The sequence below is a fragment of the Saccopteryx leptura genome, chromosome 1 (assembly GCF_036850995.1).
Source record: "Saccopteryx leptura isolate mSacLep1 chromosome 1, mSacLep1_pri_phased_curated, whole genome shotgun sequence".
Classification (NCBI taxonomy): Eukaryota; Metazoa; Chordata; class Mammalia; order Chiroptera; family Emballonuridae; genus Saccopteryx; species Saccopteryx leptura.
Genome location: NC_089503.1, coordinates 254,676,811 through 254,695,658, shown reverse-complemented (window position 1 = coordinate 254,695,658; position 18,848 = coordinate 254,676,811). Strand labels below are relative to the sequence as shown.

Here is an 18,848-nt window from a genome sequence, read left to right as displayed (position 1 = left end):
ATTGGTATTTTAATTGGTATTGCATTGAATTTATAAATTGCTTTGGGTAATAGAGAAATTTTAATGATGTTTATCCTTCCTAACCATGAGCACGGTATATGCCTCCACTTGTTTGTATCTTCCCTGATTTCTTTTATCAATGTTTTATAATTTCCCGATTACAAGTCTTTAATCTCCCTGGTTAAATTTATTTCTAGGTACTTTATTTTTTTGTTTGCAATGGTAAAGGGAATTGTTTTCTTAATTTCTCTTTCTGACAGTTTATTGTTAGTGTATAAAAATGCCTCTGATTTCTGAGTATTAATTTTATATCCTGCCACCTTGCTGAATTCATTTATCAGGTCTAGTAGTTTTCTGACCATGACTTTAGAGTTTTCTATATACAATATCATATTATCTGCAAGGAGTACACCCCTGGTAGGTTTGCGATTTTGGGACATAGGGGTGAATGCCACCATGCTCTCTGGAGCAGAGATGGAAATGCTGACTGCCACTACCACATGCTCCTCTTTGGGACAATGTAAGACCTGCCAGGATGGCAGGGATGAGGGGGGGGTGGCTGAGGCCCCATGTGTGTGGACTGATTCCTGGACTATGACCGAGTGGGCACTGGCTCCTCTGTTGGATGGACTTATGGATTTTGGACAATGTGAAATACCCTGATGGGGTTGGGGGCCAGCTTTGCTTGAGGCCCTCCCCTGCCCCAGGAAGCTTTTCCCATGGCTAGAAAGAAGTCCAAGGACATTTTGTGCTTTGGCAAAGTGCTCAGAGACTGGTGAATGTATCTCTGTAATTGTTGAAATTGTATAATTTGTCATGTTGTTGTAATTTAGTAATGTGCCCAATTTTCTTGTGCAGGAATACCTGTGCTCTAGATTGTGAAGCAAGCAAATGGGGTGGAATGTTGGTCAAATAAGTTCGTAAATATGATATAAATGTTTGCTCACTTACAGTTTGTATTGGGTGTGGGGGACAGGTTGTAAACTGGTAGGGTCATTATAGCCTAAGGCTTAGTTTTAAGACTAAGCCTTTCCCCACACCCTTGATTGTTGCAGGATGTGGGATTGTGCACTCTCATGAGGAATCCCATTATGCCATTATAGATAAGTGACTTTGTATCAGAGACTTCCTTGTTTGTATATTGGATTAAAGGTTTGGATTTCTACACTATAAAGTGGGACAGACCAGGAGCTTGCTCTCTCATGGTTCCTGAGATTAGCATTAGAGAGCTGAGAAAGGCCATGTGGAGGAGAGGAGAAGCAGCCAAGATGGCGGAGTGCTGATGTAGAAGCCAGTTTGTGCAGAGAGAAGGAGATGGGGACAGAGGTGAATAGGGCTGATGAGCTAGAAACCTTTGATTCTAGGAAACTCAGATAAGTCAGTGGCTGTGGGGGCCCCGAATGGAAAGGGAAGTGTTTTCCCACTGTGTGTATTTCTTGCTTGCCAGGTGCAAGCTAGGATTAAAGCTAATGGCCCACCAGTTCTTGGCTCCATTGTTTCCTTACCATCTGTCTGAATCAAATGCGAATGTGCATTGGCCAGGCGGCTGTGATGGTGGCCGTAGCTACTGGCTTTACATTTGCCTCGATGCAGGATGGTTCTAGCAGAGTGAATGACCCTTTGCTCAAGCCAGCAATCTTGGGTTCAAGTCAGCAACCATGGGGTGATGTCTATAATCCTACACTGAAGCCAGTGACCTTGTGCTCAAGCTGGTGAGCCAGCACTCAAGCTGGTGACCTCAGGGTTTCAAACCTGGGTCCTTAGCATCTCAGGCTGATGCTCTATCCATTGTGCCACCACATGGTCAGGCAACACCTATTGTGATTTAAAGCTCCCTCAATGGTTAGGTTCCTCCCCAATGCAAACTTTTTTTAGACATTTTTGTGAAGGTAAGCTTTTGCTACAGTTCAAAGTGAAGACCAGGCAGCTGTTAGGAAAGAGAATAGAAAGCAAACTAATTTTATTTTTACAGAATGCCTGGGTGAGGAAAATATGAGTTTTACAGGGGCTAATTTAACCCTAACAATATTAACCTTTTTTTTTCTTGTTTGTGCAGTGTCTCTTAAACTATGCTAGTGTTGGGCAGATAAAATGTATTATGCTCACTTTGTAAAAGATAACGTTGCCCACGTGGAGGCTGTTGCCCAGGTGATATTAATGTGTGTTGGGGGCAGGCAGGATCGTTGTAGCCTGGGGCTTGATTTTGGGATTAAGCCTTTCCCACCCTTTTTGATGTGGGGTGGTACAAGCCAATCATGCCTCAGAGAAGTGACTTTGTATTGGAGACTTCCCTATTTTGTATATTGGATTAAAGGTTGTGAAGCTACAATATAAAGTGGGGGCAGAACAGGAGTTGGCTCTCTTGGTTCCTGGGATCATTAGAGGAGAGAGCAGAGCAGAGAGCAGAAGGAGGCCACGTGGAGTAGGCCAGGGGAAGCAGCCAAGATGGCGGAGTGCTGAGTGAGATGCCAGTTGGTGTAGAGTTTGTATCTGGGATAAGGAAGGAGATGGGGAACTGAGGAGAATAAGGCTGGTGAGCTAGAAACCTTTGATTCTAGGAAACTCGGATAAGTCAGTGGCTTTGTGAGCACTGAATGTGATTGGGTTTTGGAGCCCAGTGTGTGTTTTTACTTGCCTGCCGGGTGCAAGCTAGGATTAAAGACTATGGCCCACCAATTTGTGGCTCCGTTGTTTCTTTACTGACTGTCCAAATCCAATGCGAACCTGCATGGGCTGGGCTGCTCTGATAGTAGCCCTGGCCTTGGCTTCTGGCTTTACAGCTAGCCAGTAGCCGTGGCCACTATCACAGCCACCTGGCCAATGCAGGTTCGCATTTGATTTGGACAGACGGTAATGAAACAACAGAGCCAAGAACTGGTGGGCCATTAGCTTTAATCCTAGCTGGCAACCGGTGGGCAAGAAATACACACAGTGGGAAAACACTTCCTTTCCATTCAGGGCTCCCAAAACCACTGACTCATTCAAGTTTTCCTAGAATCAAAGGTTTCTAACTCACCAGCCTTATTCACCTCTGTTCCTCATCTCCTTCTCTCTGCACAAACTGGCTTCTCCTTCAGCACTGCCATCTTGGCTGCCTCTCCTTGCAATGCTAATTTCAGGAACCGAGCTCAAGCAAGCCCCAGTCTCCCCCATTTTATAGTGTAGAAATGCAAACCTTTAAGCCAATCTACAAATAAGGAAGTCTCTGATACAAAGCCACTTATCTGAGGCATAATGGGATTCCTCATGAGAGTGCACCACCCCACATCCTGCAAAAGTCAAGGGTGTAGGGAAAAGTTTAGTTTTGAAAAGATCTTAGTATTACAAGGGAGGGAAAGGCTTAGTCTTAAAACTAAGCCTTAAGCTATAATGACTTTGCAGGCTTACAGCCTGTCTCCCACACCCAATGCAAACTACTGTATAAGCTAGCAAAGAAATACATCATATTTACAAACTTATTTGACCCACAGCTATAAAGCCAGGAAGATATAAAGAATTCCTGTCTTGGTCAGTAATGATTATCAATCTATTTGTAAAAGGTTGTGGCCTTTATTATGTTAATAAAGCCCCCCCCCTTTTTTTTTTATAAATTTTTATTAATGTTAATGGGATGACATTAATAATTCAGGGTACATATATTCAAAGAAAACATGTCTAGGTTATCTTGTCATTAAATTATGTTGCATACCCCTCACCCAGAGTCAGATTGTCCTCCATCACCCTCTGTCTAGTTTTCTCTGTGCCCCTCCCCCTCCCCCTAACTCTCTCCCTCTCTTCCTCCTGCGTCCTCCCTCCCCCCACCCCTGGTAACCACCACACTCTTGTCCATGTCTCTTAGTCTCGTTTTTATGTTCCACCAATGTATGGAATCATGTAGTTCTTGTTTTTTTCTGATTTACTTATTTCACTCCGTATAATGTTATCAAGGCCCACCATTTTGCTGAAAATGATCTGATGTCATCATTTCTTATGGCTGAGTAGTATTCCATAGTGTATATGTGCCACATATTCTTCATCCAGTCTTCTATTGAAGGGTTTTTTGGTTGTTTCTATGTCTTGGCCACTGTGAACAGTGCTGCAATGAACATGGGGTAAAGCCCCTTTTAAATCTAGTTTATGTATACATCTTATCAAATGTTGATTAATGTTTTTGCATCTATTGAATTGATAACATAATTTTGCTCCTTTAACTTACTTTGTGATATTATATCGTCATAAAATCTTTAATTTTATATAGCCTGAGTCTATACTTCTATTTTTATTTATGTATTTTTTTTTTACAGAGACACAGAGAGAGTCAGAGAGAGGGACAAATAGGGACAGCCAGACAGGAATGGAGAGCAATGAGAAGCATCAATTTTTTTTTGTTGCGGCACTTTAGTTGTTCATTGATTGCTTTCTCATATGTGCCTTGACTTGGGGGCTACAGTAGAGTGAGTGATGCCTTACTCAAGCCAGGGATCTTTGGGCTCAAGCTAGTGACCATGGGTCACTACGTCAAGCTAGGATCATGACTATGATCCCATATTCAAGCTGGTGAGCCTGTGCTCAAGCCAGATGAGCCCATGCTCAAGCCGGCAACCTCTGGGTTTCGAACCTGAGTCCTCCGGGTCTCAGTCCAATGCTTCATTCACTGCGCCACCGCCTGATCAGATGAGTCTATACTTTTAAAAGAATGGTTTCTGACTTCTGGTCAAGATGGCAGTATAGGTAAACACAGTACTAGCATCCTCCCACAACCATATCAAAATTACAGCCTGACCTGTGGTGGTGCAGTGGATGAAGCATCAACCTGGAAATGCTGAGGTTGCCGGTTCAAAACCCTGGGCTTGCCTGGTCAAGGCACATATGGGAGTTGATGCTTCCTGCTCCTCCCCCCTTCCCTCTCTCTCTTTCTCTCTCTCCCCTCTCTATAATGAATAAATAAAAAAAAATCTTAAAAAAAAAACAAAAAAAAAATTACAACTAAATTACAGAGCAAACATCATTCAGAACTGCTGGATATTTAGCTGAATAGAAATTCTACAAGTGAGGATTTAAAGAAGAAGGCTAATCAAGACTGGTAGGAGGGGCGGGGATGTCAAACGGGCTGGTCCCACACCCAAGTGTAGCAGATAAACACAGGGAAAGCTATGTCTGCTGCAGAGGTCCCCTTTGGAAACCCACTTTTCCAAGCTTCACAGCAGGCTCCCCAGCCCAAGGATCCACTGCCAAGAAGAAAAGTCCCCATAACTTCTGGCAGTAAAAACATGAGGGATAATGGTTGATTGAGATGAAGGGCTGCTGGATCCCAGGCAGTTTCCTGTGGGAGAAGGGCTCATTATAGGAACAATGGACTCTGCCAACACTTCTGTTTGGGAGAAAGCCAACCCTAGTTCCCACGCTGATGCCAGATACTTCATTTTCTCTCCATATATTCCTGGTGCCTTTTGAATTGCTATTCCAACACCAGAGCTCAGAAAGAGTGAGGCAGACAGATTAAGTCTGCGTGCTTGCCCTTCAAGAGAAACTGCCTGGGACTCCAGCAGCCCTCCATCACACTTAGCCATTATCCCCTGGGGGTTTTTACTGCAAAAATTTATAGAGACTTCTCTTCCTGTTACTGGAATCCTGGGCTGGGGAGCCTGGCGTGGGGCTGGGACTACTTGCTCCTCAGCATGAACCTCTGCAGCAGATATATGTCATCCCATTTTAATCTGCCACACTTGGGTGTCGGACCATCCCATTTCACATCTCTGCCCCTTCTCCCAATCTTGATGAGCCTTCTTCTATAAATTTCTACTTGTAGGATTTCTATTCAGCTAAATATCCGGCTGCTCTGCATGATGGTTGTTCTGTAGTTTAGTTGTAATTTTGATATGGTTGTGAGAGGATGCAATTACTGTGTTTACCTACGCTGCCATTTTGACGGGAGTTCAGAAACCATTCTTTTAAAAGTATAGATTCGGACTATTTAAAATTAAAGATTTTATACAGATATCATAAAGTAAGTTAAAGGAGCAAAGTTCAATAGATAAAAAAACATTTGATAGCATTAATCAACAATTGACAACACATGTACACATAAACCAGATTTAAAAGAGACTTTATTAACTTAATAAAGGCCACAACCTAAAGCAAATATATTGATAATTATTACTAAGATAAGAATCCTTTATTTCTTTCTTACTTTAAGAGACACTACACAAACAAGAAAAAAAAAACTTAATATAGAAAAATATATATATACAGAACATTTTATTTATTTATTAAGTCTAAATTTAGGAAAGGACAATGTTAAAGGTTTCCAGGTAAATGAACCTACATAAATAATTATCAATTGCCTTCCTCTACATGAGCAGTTATCAACAGAGCAATGAAAGGGCACACTAAAGGTCTAATGAAAGGACTGAGTAAATGGAACAGAGATCTCAGGGACTGGTACAGGCTTAAGTGTTTTGTCCAGTCTCTGACTCTTAAAGAGCCTGGACAGGAGGCCCTAAGCCTAACCCCGCCTGTAGCACCAATTTCCCTGAGTTCCACCCCTGCACCTAGCCTTGCCTCGCTGAATATTCAACTAAGTCCCGCCCCATAGGACTAGTCAATCAAACCTCCGCTCTCGTCCCCTCTCACATCCATCCAATCTCAACTGCGCTGACCTGGCCCCAGGACCGGACCACTTCTCTCCCTAGAGAAAGCCAGCCTTTCGTGATCGGTGGCCCCTTTTACTGTCCCTCCAGGCCTTGCACCCTTAACTGTATTTCGCAGCTCCCGAGGCCCCGCCCCTTTCGCTGGGCGTGGCGCAAAAGCAAAAGTTTCGTTTTGCGCGTGCGCAAGTCGTGAGCCTGTTCTCCCAGCACCTTCACTTGCCGCCGAGTTCTATTTTCACCTGGGTCCGCCATCTTCCCGGTTTGGGTCGGCCCTGCCTCAGGTCCGGTGGCGGAGGCGGAGAGCTCGGCCTTGGGGAAGCCAGAGATCAGAGGGTGGCCGCCGCCGGGATCCTGCACCCGGCCTCGGATCGCCGGGCCGTTACCTCAGAGCCCTGGCCTGCTCCACCCGTGGCTGTTGCTCGTCCCGAACTCCCTGAATCGGGCACTCTAGGCTGGGTCCAGTCGGGTGAGAGCAAAGGGGAGTGGAGAACAACCCTAATATTTATAGTTCACCTCTAGACGCGTCCTTTGTTCTCTTTCCAGAAAGGAAAAGCATCCTGGCCTTTCCCATCCCGGGGACGAGAGCCTCACCTGGTCGTCTCTTCGCTGATCTGCGGATTTCGGCGTGTCCGGTGAGCAAGGGGCTGGCATTCGGCTCCACTACGTCCCCGCCTTCCCTTCTGGTGCAGGAAATACTAGTTAATCTTGATGTTACCCTGCTTGCGGGGACCCGTTTGCTACCTTATATCCAGATGCATTCAAGTGAACTAATTATTTATTAAGTGTATTTGTAACCGTATTCGCCGAATACAGCTATCCATTGTAATCATTTGGGTGTAGATCTTTTTTGGATTTCACACATAAAGTATGATCATCTGCCAGTTTTAGCTGTTTTTTGTTTGTTTGTTTTTTACCTTGTACCTTGTATTTCTTTAGTGCACTTGCCAGGACCTGCATCCAGTTCATGTTGAATAGCATAAAATTTATATTCTTGCCTTGTTCCCGATCCCAGAGGGAATTATTCTACCATTTTACCATTAAATACGATGTTTATTGTATGTGATTGTACTTTTTTTTTTCTAGTAAAACGTGTTCCCTTCTAGTTCTGGTGGGTTAAATTGTTATTACCAATGAACATTATTATAGGTCAGTCACTACTTTGTATATAAGAGGATAAGTGATAAGATCTTTTTCTCTTAAAAAAGTGAATTATATTAATTGATGATTCCATTTTTCAACCACATTTTTTTCTTAGGACAAAATGAACAAGGTTTGTGATTAATATCTTTATTATTCATTTGTCGACTGCACTAATATATTGTTTGCACTAATATGTATGAATTTTTTTTAATTGTGCTTCTCTGGTTTTGAAAATTCTCGGGGAAAACACTGTTTTCGCCTCTTATAATGGAATGTTGAAAATTTTATTTGGTGAGCCAGCTGGTTAAACAATTTGTAACTTCTGTTTCGTTTGTGGGTATGTTTTAAAGTGCTGAATTTTTTTTCTTTAATGACTGGATATAATCAAGTGTTGTGTTTATTTTAGATCATTGCTGGAAAATTGTATATCTCTCTCTCTCAAAATTAGTTCATTACGTGTACATTTCCATATCTATTCCCTTAACTTTTTTTGTTGTAGTCTTTTGTAACATGTGTAATTATAATTAATTCATATCTCCTTTTGTCTGAGCTCTGTTCCTAAAGAAAATTCCTACAGATTTATCGACTTCATTAGTTTTCAAAGGACACATTGCTGGCTTTTCTGATTTTCTTTATTAGTTTTAAAGTATCATTAATTGTGCCTTGTTTTCACTTTTCTTTCTAACCATTTATACCGTTCTTTCCCCAACCTTCTGTGGTGAGCTCATTTTTACTGATTTTTTCTTCTCTGGGATTTGATGATATTTATTATAGGTCTATAACTATATGTACACAATTCTGGCTGTGGATTTCCAGTGCTATCTGAAACAGTTATTTTAATTTTCTGTTTCTGTCCTGCCATTTGAGTAAGTCTGACTCACTAAAGTAAAATATGTGTGCTCCTTATCCCTATAATGTGCTTCACTATATATAGCATCTGCAACCACCTGATAGTTTGTTAATTGACTGCCTTCCTTCAAGATATGATGAAGTCCATGTGTTTCAGGGTTCTTCTGTTTTATTTAGTGCTGTGTCCCCTGTGACTGCATGTGGTAGGATCAGGGGAAATGTTACCTAAGTGAATATAAAATGAAGGAGCAGGAGGTAGGGGCCTTAAGGGAAGCTACCTTGTTTTAGACATAGATCTTAGTCAGGAGAAGGTATTCAAAGATAAAACATTTGAATAGAATACCTCCTTTGTCTATTCTGCATAATGTGCCCAAGAAAGTTCTAGGACAGACCCTGGTAATGTTAGGGAATAAGGTCCTTACTAACTTTGGAATTATAAGTGTATGTTCAGAAATATACTCACTGGGCATTTCAGCTTTGAAGATAAATAGACCTGCATACACACCTGACAGAGTGGCTCTCTAATTGGGTAACATTGAGTGTGTAGTTAATTGACTGTAAGATTCCTGAGTATGTATTTATTATTAGTAATAATATGATTTGCAGAGTTCCTATGAAAAGTAAGTAATTTCTTTGCAGAAGTATGAGCATCTCTTCACAGTCATTCTCACATCATGGTTGCTCAAATGGAACATGTTTTTAATATAGTAAAGAATATTACATTTTTATTGGCTTTAAAATACATACTTGATCCAGTGCAGTAGAAGAGCAGTTGTGTTTTCATTATTTGAAATTTGTATATATTACTATCAGATGACCCACATTGCCAACTTAAGTATTCTTCTGTTGCTGCTTCTGTACAGGTAAACTTTTGCAGCAGAATTACAGCATGGCAGTCTTCTCTGCCTCCTATGTGTGGAGTTTAGGCAGTTGATGCACTTTTTCAAAAACCAGGTTTCAGGGACCCTGTAGCCCATGGGGGGAGCCCATTGATCAAGGGCTGAGCAGTAATCTGTGTTAGTCTGCCAAGGAGTGCAGAAGTAGGTAATATTGGGAATGGAGCACCCAAGTGGTATATAAGTCAGTGCTTTCTTGGGCTTTAGACTGTGTATTCTCAGTATATTCTGAAGGTTGAAGGTATTGCCTGATACTTTTTCTGCTTCTCAATATCATGGACAAACTGCCAGTTAAACTTTTAGACTGCAGTGAACTTAACACACAAAATGGGACTCGTAAAAAAATTAGAAAAAACTCAACAAGAACCAGGTACCAGTTTTCTAGTTCTAGTTGAGGTAAGATTACTCCACCTTCTTACAGGAGCAGTGTGTGTTTGCTTCTGTTTCTTGGGCTTGTGTGTGTGCATGTGAGGGTATTGTTGGGGGTGGAGTTGGCAGTGTTTGAGGGGAGTGGTCCCTTATAGTGTGCTGTAGCATCCAGGCTCATGATTGTGCAAATTGTGGGGAGACCTAGAGGATCATGACTCTCCTGCCTCAGTGTAACTTCACAACATTTTGTCTGTCTTTATGAAGGGAACATGGGTGAGGAAAATACCGCTGCCAAGTTCCAGGAAAACACGACACAGGTTGGTAAGAGCTAATAATTTCCGAAGAGGATATTCCTGTTTCACTAGTTCCATCAATTTGATTGTTTAGAGCAGGGATCTGCAGCCTGCTTCTGTGTTAGTCCACATAGGAAGTATGTCACTTAGTTTTTCCATTTCGTTGTGTACTCATTCATTGCTTGTTGTACGTGCCCAGACTTAGGGTGGAACACATGATATTCTGGCACTCCACATTGACTCTTTATCCACTGAGCCATCTGGCTAGGGCTGGATTATATGTCTTATTTTTTTATATTGTGTTTTATAAGTTCTCTGTAGTTTTGCATACCAATTCTATATCAAAAGTATTGGCAAAAATGTTCTCCCATTCAGTGGGTTGCCTTTTCATTTTGTTGATGGTTTCTTTGCTGTGAAAAACTTTTTAATTGATGTGGTCCTATTTTTAAATTGTTTTCTTGGTCAAAAATATAGATCAGAAAATATACAGCTATAAGAAATACCCAAGATTTTAGTGCCTATGTTTTCTTCTTGGAATAATAGGGTTTCAAGTCTAATATTTAAGTGTTTATTCCATTGTGAATTGATTCTTGTGCATTCCACATTGTGTTTTTATTCATTATAACCTCATCCAGATTTGACTCAGTATTTCATGTTGCACTAATCACTGCAGTGATAGAGAAGGAAGAAGGTATAATTGTTTCTGAAACAAGGAATTGTTGGTGTCAGGGTAGAAATTACAACTAAGTTCTTACTTAACATTGTTGATAGGTTCTGTATCTTTAAGAAAAACAGCAGATAATGAAGCCAATTTTACCATAGACTAATTGATATAAAGAAGCCTAAAATTCCCACAGCATCTCATTAACACTGTAACAAAAAGAAGACATTTGAGGACCTGTTGTGTTTCATTTATATAGTTTTCTCTAATTTGTCCTATCTGCTCTGGACTGCTCTGGATCATGATAAGACTGGAATTGCTGACCACCACATTGTGGAGATAGAAATTGTGTTTCTTAGGAGTGTTGTGATGTCTGTGATACAGGGCTTGATCAGTCAGGAGCATGTGTGGGGAAGGAGAAAGAGATCTGATGGCTGAGTCCCAGGGTTGATGTTAGGAAACCATACAATCTTCAAACATCCTGTAAATGGAATCACTGTGCCCAGTATTGTCAGTATCGTCTGAACTCAGGATTGGTACCATTCTGAAAAAAATGTGTGGAATGTTTCAGAACCCAGTGGTCTTTGAGGATGTGGCTGTGGACTTCAGCCAGGAGGAGTGGGCTTTGCTGGATCTCGCTCAGAGGAGCCTCTACAGAGATGTGATGCTGGAGACCTTCCGGAACCTGGCCTCAGTAGGTAAGAAAGGCAACATTCCTAGGTTCAGTTGTTTAGAAAAGAAATCTGACAAATTGACCTTATTCCTTATTTTAGGATTTGAGCTGAGGAATAAGAATACATTGGTAAACATGACGGACACAGTCAGGAACCCTAAGAAATGTATAGTGTAGTGGCTTGACCATGAAAATAAACATCTCTGTGTTGAACTGCCTTTTTATTTTGATTGAAAGCCTCAAGGCTTACTGAGGGTTGAAAGTGTGGGCATAGACTTTAGGGGTCACTGCAGGACACAGTGCAGCTTCTGGTTTGGACCTCTTGAGAATTTTGCTGACTTCAATGCCCTTTACCTAAGGACCACCAGGAAAACAAAAAAGTTAAAGAAGTTGGGTTTATTACTTAGTCAAGTGAGAAAAACACATGACACAGGGAGCTGTGGTGGGTCAGTCAGGGTGTTGGTACATTTTATAGGATTTGAACTTGTTTGAGTAATTTGAGGATGTATCTGTGGATCAAGCTGTATTAGTTTCTGAGGCCTTTTGTAACAAAGTACTGCAAACTGTGACCAAATACAAAAGATACTTTTTGAAGTCTGAAACCAAGGTGGTAGCAGGGCCATGCTCCTGAAGCTCTATGGAAAACATCCTGCCTGTCTCTTCCCAGTTCTGGTGGTGGCCAGCAGTCCTGGTATTCTTGACTTGCAGCTGCATTACTCTAAATCTGCCTCCATCTTCACACAGACTTCTCTCTGTCTCTGAGTCTCCCTCTTTGGAGGACAGTAGTCATTGGATTTAGGGCCCACCCTAATCCAGTGTAACTTCCTCTTAACTTGATGACATCTACAATGACCCTATTTCCAAGTAAAGCAACATTTTGAGATTCTAGGTAGACATAAAATTTTGAACAAATGTGTTTATTTTTAGAGTATTTCTAGGTTCACAGTAAAACTGAATGGAAGATACAGAGATTTACCATATACCCCTTATGGCCCCATGCACAGCCTCCCCACTGTCAGCACACACCACCAGAGTCCTGCATTTGTCACAGTTGATGAGCCTACACTGACATGATCATCACCTAGAGTCCATAGCTTCCATTAGGCTTCTCTCTTGGTGTTGTACCTTTCTTGTTTGAACAAATATGCGATGACGTACACCCACTGCTGTAATATCATGCAGATAGTTTCACTGTCCTAAAAGTCCTCTTTGTCTGGCTGACTCATCCCTCCTTCCCTTGTATCTCCTGGCAACTATTGCTCTTTTTACTGTGTCCATCGTTTTCTTTTTGAGAAAGTCGTATTTGAAGTCTTACAGTAGGTACCCTTTTCACATTGGTTTCATTCAGTTAGTAACACATTTAAAGTTCTTTCATGCCTTTTATTCAATTTTCTAGATTTTTATTCATTTATTCACCTATAGAAGGACATCTTTTCTGCTGCCAAGTTTAGGCAATTTTGAATAAAGCTGTTATAAATGTGTGTGCAGGGTTTGTGTGGGCATGTTTCAAACTTCTTTGTATAAATTCTAAATAGAATGATTGTCCAGCCTTGTGGGTGGACCTTTTTCATGTTTTTCACTGTACCAGGTCTCAGAGTAACCTTGTGTAACATTGGTATTCTGTGAGATTACTCATGTTCAGCAGGAGTAGTAAATGTCCTGGCTGTAAGTATTAGACCAGTCTAATAATACTGAGCATTAGATATGAATGTCAGATCAGTTTTTAATTTTTACTTACTGACTTTAGCAAGAGTAGAATAGAGAGAGAGATAGAGGAAGGAACATTGATCTATTTCTATATGTGCCGTGACCAGGGATCGAACTTGCAACCTCTGTGCTTTGGGACTATGGTCTAACCAGCTGAGCTATCCGGCCAGGTTTCAGCTCAGTTTTAGACATCAGCGGCTTTGTTGCTACTTCTCTTCTGTAAAAATATTTCTATTAAACATTTTGTTGCAATTAAAGTCACACTTGGCGCTAAGTTTGTAGTATCAGAAGACCAAAGTGTCAGCCTTGTCTCCTGGAAATGTTTGTGGTTCCTCATTGTTTTCCTGCATGTGACATGCCTCTCTGCTTTAACAGGGTACGCACTGCATACACCCTGGCTGATCTTCCAGTGGAAGCAGGAGGAGGACCTGGAGATGACAAAGAGAGGGCCTGTCCAGGGGAAGCACCAGGAAGGCAAGAGTTCTTGCGAGAAACTGTCTAGGTTGGGGGTATTCATTTGAAAAAATCAAGTGAAAGCCAAACAGGTGTTTTGTCTGAGATATGATTTTCCCTATACACTATTGACTAGTAGTCACTTTTTATTAGCAGTCCTCTTTGTTTTTGAAAAGACTTTCCTTTGTTTTCTTTTTGTAAGTTGGTATTTGGTCATGTACATTTTACCCTGTTCCTCTTTTTTGTATTTTTTCAAAGTAAGATGTGGTGGAAAGGCAGACAGACAGATTCCCGCATGCGCCTGTCTGGGATCCACCTGGCATGCCCACCAGGGGGTAATGCTTGGTCTGTCTGGGGCGTTGCTCCAATGCAATCATAGGCATTCTAGCATCTGAGGTAGAGGCCATGGAGCGATCCTCAGTGCCCAGGTCAGCTTGACTCCAGTGGAGCCTTGGCTGCAGGAGGGGAAGAGAGAAATAGAGAGGAAGGGGAAGGGTGGAGAAGCAGATGGGTGCTTCTTGTTTGTGCCTTGGCTGGGAATCCAACCCGGGACTTCCATATCCTGGCCCAATGCTCTACTGCTGAGCCAACTGGCGAGAACCTGTTCCTATTTGTTTTGTTCTCCCAGTAATACCTTGTTGTTTTTATCATCCGATCAAAATCTTCATGGAATTATTTCTCATTCAGTTGATTATCATTTGACCCTGTGCTTGATAGCAGAGTCTTGAAACAGCCACACAGTGAAAGCCCTTTGTTCAAATGTGCCTTTACCATTCGTTTCAGCTTTTGACACTCAACTTAAGACTAATGAATCATTCACTTCACAAGATGTTTATGAAGAAACAGTATCCAATGAACAGGAAATAGTAGGATTGAAGAGGAACAATGTAAAGTCATCTATTTTATACAAAAAGTGGGAATACCATGGCACTGACTGTAAGAACAAAAACCATGAGAGACATTTAAGGTGAGTTCCATTCATATAAAGGTAAGAAGTACCCCAGAAGAGCATGTTAAAATGTCACAAAATATTAAGAACACAGATTTAAAAGTTGTGATTTCATAAAGAATTTTTACTAGATATTTTCTTCTACAAATGAGAATGTGATCTTCAATGTTTAATATAATTTAGTTGTAAGCAGTTATTAGAAAAATTCCATAAGTCAAAAACTCACTGATACATAATGCAATTAACAGTTAAAATGCTATAGAGATGTTCAGTGAAATCTATGTGTCTATTGATCAGTGTCACCTCATTAAATTTAATTAAAGAAAAGATAAAAAAATCCCTGGCCTGTTGGTGCTGTGGTAGAGCGTCGGCCTGGTGTGTGGATGTCCCAGGTGTAATTTCCAGTCGAGGCACACAGGAGAGCAACGATCGGCTTCTCCATCACTCTTCTCTTTCTTTCCCTCTCTTTGTCTCTCCCTCACACTCCTGTAGCTATGACTCCATTGGTTTGAGTGCATCAACCCTGGGAAGTGATGTGACCCTGTGACGCCTCTGCCTCAGGTGCTAAAAATAGCTCAGTTGTGAACATGGCTCCTGATGGGCAAGGCATCAGCCACAGATGGGGGTTGCCTGGTGAATCTCATTCAGGGTGAATGCATGATTCTGTTTATTCCTGTTCTCTTACTTGGAAAAGAATTTTAAAAAAAACAACCAACTCTGATAAGTACTAGTTATTGTAGAGCCCTCCATGAGGAGTTTCAGCTTAGAACCCCAGAGGGTGCAAAACATGTACAGTTACTGTTAATGGTAAAAATGTAATTATTGCTAATATTGTGCTTTTTATTTTTAAAAGAAATCATGTGGTGGAGAACATCTATGATTGTAACCAAGAAAACCAGCATGGAAAAATCTTATGTCAAATTTCAAAACTTAACGTACTCCAGAGAACTGCTGAGGTACAATCCTATGAATGCCATGAATGTAAAAAGGTCTTCACGGATCATGTTTCCCTGAAGACCCACGTCAGTTCACACATGGGAAGCAAACCCTACCAGTGCAGGGAGTGTGGGAAGGCTTTCCATTCCCTTGCCTGTTTCAGGAAGCATATGGAAACCCCCATGGAAGACAAACCCTATGAATGTCAGCAGTGTACCAGAGCCTTCGGCTGTTCTTCATTCTTCAGGGCGCATATGAAGCTTCACTCTGGACAGACAAACTGTGAATGTGAGCAATGTGGCAAAACCCTCAGCTGTTCTTCATCCCTCACAGAGCACAAGAGAATTCACAGTGGAGATAAGCCTTACGAATGCAAGGAATGTGGGAAGGAGTTCAGTTCTTCCTCTCACCTCGTAATACATTTAAGAATCCATACTGGAGAGAAGCCTTTTGAGAACAAGGAGTGTGGGAAGGCTTTCAGTGAATCCTCGAAACTCACTGTACATGTCAGAACACATACCGAAGAGAAACCCTATAAAAGTAAGGACTGTGGGAAGGCCTACAATTGTCCCTCCTCCTTAAGTATCCATATGAGAAAGCACACTGGAGAGAAACCCTATGAATGTTTGGAATGTGGGAAAAACTTCTCTCTCCTCACTTCCCTTAATATGCATGTGAAAAATCAAAGTAGAGAGAAGCCCTATGAATGTAAGGAGTGTGGAAAAGCCTTTAGCTGTCCTTCAACGTTCAAATCACATGTGAGAGATCATACTGTCAGGACAAAATATGAATGTAAGAAATGTGGGAAGGCCTTTAGTCATCCCTCATCCTTCACTGCACACATGAGAGCACACAGTGGAGAGAATCCTTATAAATGTAAGGAGTGTGGTAAAGCCTTTATTAGTTCTTCCCACCTTACAGTGCATGGACGGACTCACAGTGGGGAGAAACCTCATGAATGTAAGAAATGCGGGAAGGCCTTTATTTATGCCTCAGTTCTTAGGACTCACCTGAGGACACACACGGGGGAAAAACCCTATGAATGTAAGGAATGTGGGAAAGCCTTTATTAGTTCCTCCCACCTTACAGTGCATGGACGGACTCACACTGGGGAGAAACCCTATGAGTGTAAGCAGTGTGGCAAGGCCTTTAGTCTCTCTTCAAGCCTGACGGTACACGTCGCCCGAATGCACACTGGAGATAAGCCTTTTGCCTGTCCACAGTGTAGGAAAGCCTTCAGTTCACTCCCAACCTTTCGAAAACACATAAGAAAGCATACTGGGGAGAAACCCTATAAATGCAAGGAATGTGGGAAAGCCTTTACTTGTTCCTCTCAACTTACAGTGCATGGACGGACTCACACTGGGGAGAAACCCTATGAGTGTAAGGAGTGTGGGAAGGCCTTTAGTCTTCTCTCATCTCTCACTGCACACTTGAGACTGCACAGTGGAGAGAATCCTTATAAATGCAAGGAATGTGGGAAAGCCTTTACTTGTTTCTCCCAACTTAAATTGCATGGACGGACTCACACAGGGGAGAAACCCTATGAGTGTAAGGAGTGTGGGAAGACCTTCAGTCATCCCTCATCTCTCACTGCACACTTGAGACTACACAGTGGAGAGAAACCTTATAAATGCAAGGAATGTGAGAGAGCCTTTACTCGTTCCTCCCACCTTACACGGCATGGACGGACTCACACTGGGGAGAAGCCTTATGAATGTAAGAAATGCGGAAAAGCCTTTATTGATGCCTCATCTCTTAGGACTCACATGAGGACACACACGGGTGAGAAACCCTATGAATGTAAGGAATGTGGGAAAGCCTTTATTAGTTCCTCCATCCTTACAAAGCATGGACGAACTCACACTGAGCAGAAACCTCATAAATGTAAGGAATGAGGGAAAACCTTTTATCTGTTCCTCAGTTCTTAGTATTCACATGAGAATACACACTGGAGAGAAGCCCTATGAATATGTGGGACAAGCCCTTGTGTACTTTCTAACACGTGAAAATTAACCCTAGAGAAATGGATCCTAAGTCCATACAAATGTAAGGACTATGGGAATATCTGCAAAGCTTTTCAAATCTTAGGCAACATGTGAGATCTCACACAGTGGAGACATCCTATGACTTTAACAAAGTAGTTAATTCTCCCTATTTTTTTGAAGACTCCTGAGAATTCCCAATTGAGAGAAATGCCTTGTACTAAACCATGTGGTAACATCTTCAAAATTATTGCTAATTACAAGACAAAATTCCTAAGAGCTTGACCAGGTTATGGCACCATAGATAGAGCATTGGACTGGGATGCAGAGGACCCAGGTTCCATACCCTGAGTTGCTGTCTTGAACACAGGTTCATATGGTTTGAGGAAGGTTCACCAGCTTGAGCCCTAGTTCGTTGGCTTGAGCAAGGGGTCACTCGGTCTGCTATAGCCTCTCAGACTAGGCACATATGAGAAAGAAATGAGAAACTAAGATGCCACAATGAAGAATTGATGCTTCTCATCTCTTTCCCTTCCTGTCTGTCCCTCTCTCTGTCTCTGTCACACACAAAACAATTGCTAAGAAATAAGCGTACAAGAAAATTTGCTCCAGAAGCAAGTATCAGTGTTTCACCTTAAATTGGAAAGTTTACTCAATGGTTAAGGTGATAAATTTCCTTTTAATACTTTTCCACTATTTTATTCTGAGGTGCTTTTATTTGGGTTTAGATGTAAAGGTTATTTCCATCACTAAGTGAGGCAGAGAATTTCTTTATATCCAGGTGGGAGTGGTTCTTTTATTTTTGTTAGTTTCTGATTGCTAAGTGTGCAGTGAGCCTGGTGTGGACACGAGTATTTATCATTTCTTTTGTATTTTGCTTTTGTAATTGGTCATTGCATTTTGACCTAGTATGGCCGATACTGGAAATTGCATACTGAATATTCTTTACCCTTTTTATTCTTTTTGAAGTTATCAGTTTTTATTATTCAAAGCTTTACCTGTCTAATAAGTAATTTCAGCAGAAATTGTTAAGTGTATAAGTCTTCAAGAAGTGTCTCATTTGATGTTTTTGTATTTCATTCTTTGTCCTTTCTCCTGGCTGATAATGGAACACGTAATGTTTTAAGAATAAAAGCCCGGCCGGTTGGCTCAGCGGTAGAGCGTCGGCCTGGTGTGCGGGGGACCCGGGTTAGGTTCCCGGCCAGGGCACATAGGAGAAGCGCCCATTTGCTTCTCCACCCCCCCTTCCTTCCTCTCTGTCTCTCTTCCCCTCCCGCAGCCGAGGCTCCATTGGAGCAAAGATGGCCC

General features: G+C 41.7%; 1 protein-coding gene across 1 annotated transcript; it reads left to right on the top strand.

The window, feature by feature from the left end:
* The first annotated feature begins 6,816 nt into the window (after nt 1-6,816).
* On the top strand, nt 6,817-18,848 carry LOC136379531 (zinc finger protein 699-like). The gene is made up of 7 exons (XM_066346919.1): nt 6,817-7,095; nt 7,173-7,261; nt 10,148-10,200; nt 11,409-11,535; nt 13,593-13,691; nt 14,454-14,637; nt 15,473-18,848. The coding sequence occupies exons 3-7, from the start codon at nt 10,153-10,155 to the stop codon at nt 17,451-17,453; spliced, it is 2,439 nt and encodes an 812-aa protein (XP_066203016.1). The 5' UTR covers nt 6,817-7,095; nt 7,173-7,261; nt 10,148-10,152; the 3' UTR covers nt 17,454-18,848.

What these genes read in the sequence shown, in the direction of transcription:
- LOC136379531 (XM_066346919.1), top strand. Translation starts at nt 10,153, where the DNA reads ATGGGTGAGGAAAATACCGCTGCCAAGTTCCAGGAAAACACGACACAG. An exon ending in TCCAGGAAAACACGACACAG is followed by an intron (nt 10,201 to 11,408) that starts GTTGGTAAGAGC and finishes GGAATGTTTCAG; the next exon opens with AACCCAGTGGTCTTTGAGGA. An exon ending in CCAGGGGAAGCACCAGGAAG is followed by an intron (nt 13,692 to 14,453) that starts GCAAGAGTTCTT and finishes CATTCGTTTCAG; the next exon opens with CTTTTGACACTCAACTTAAG.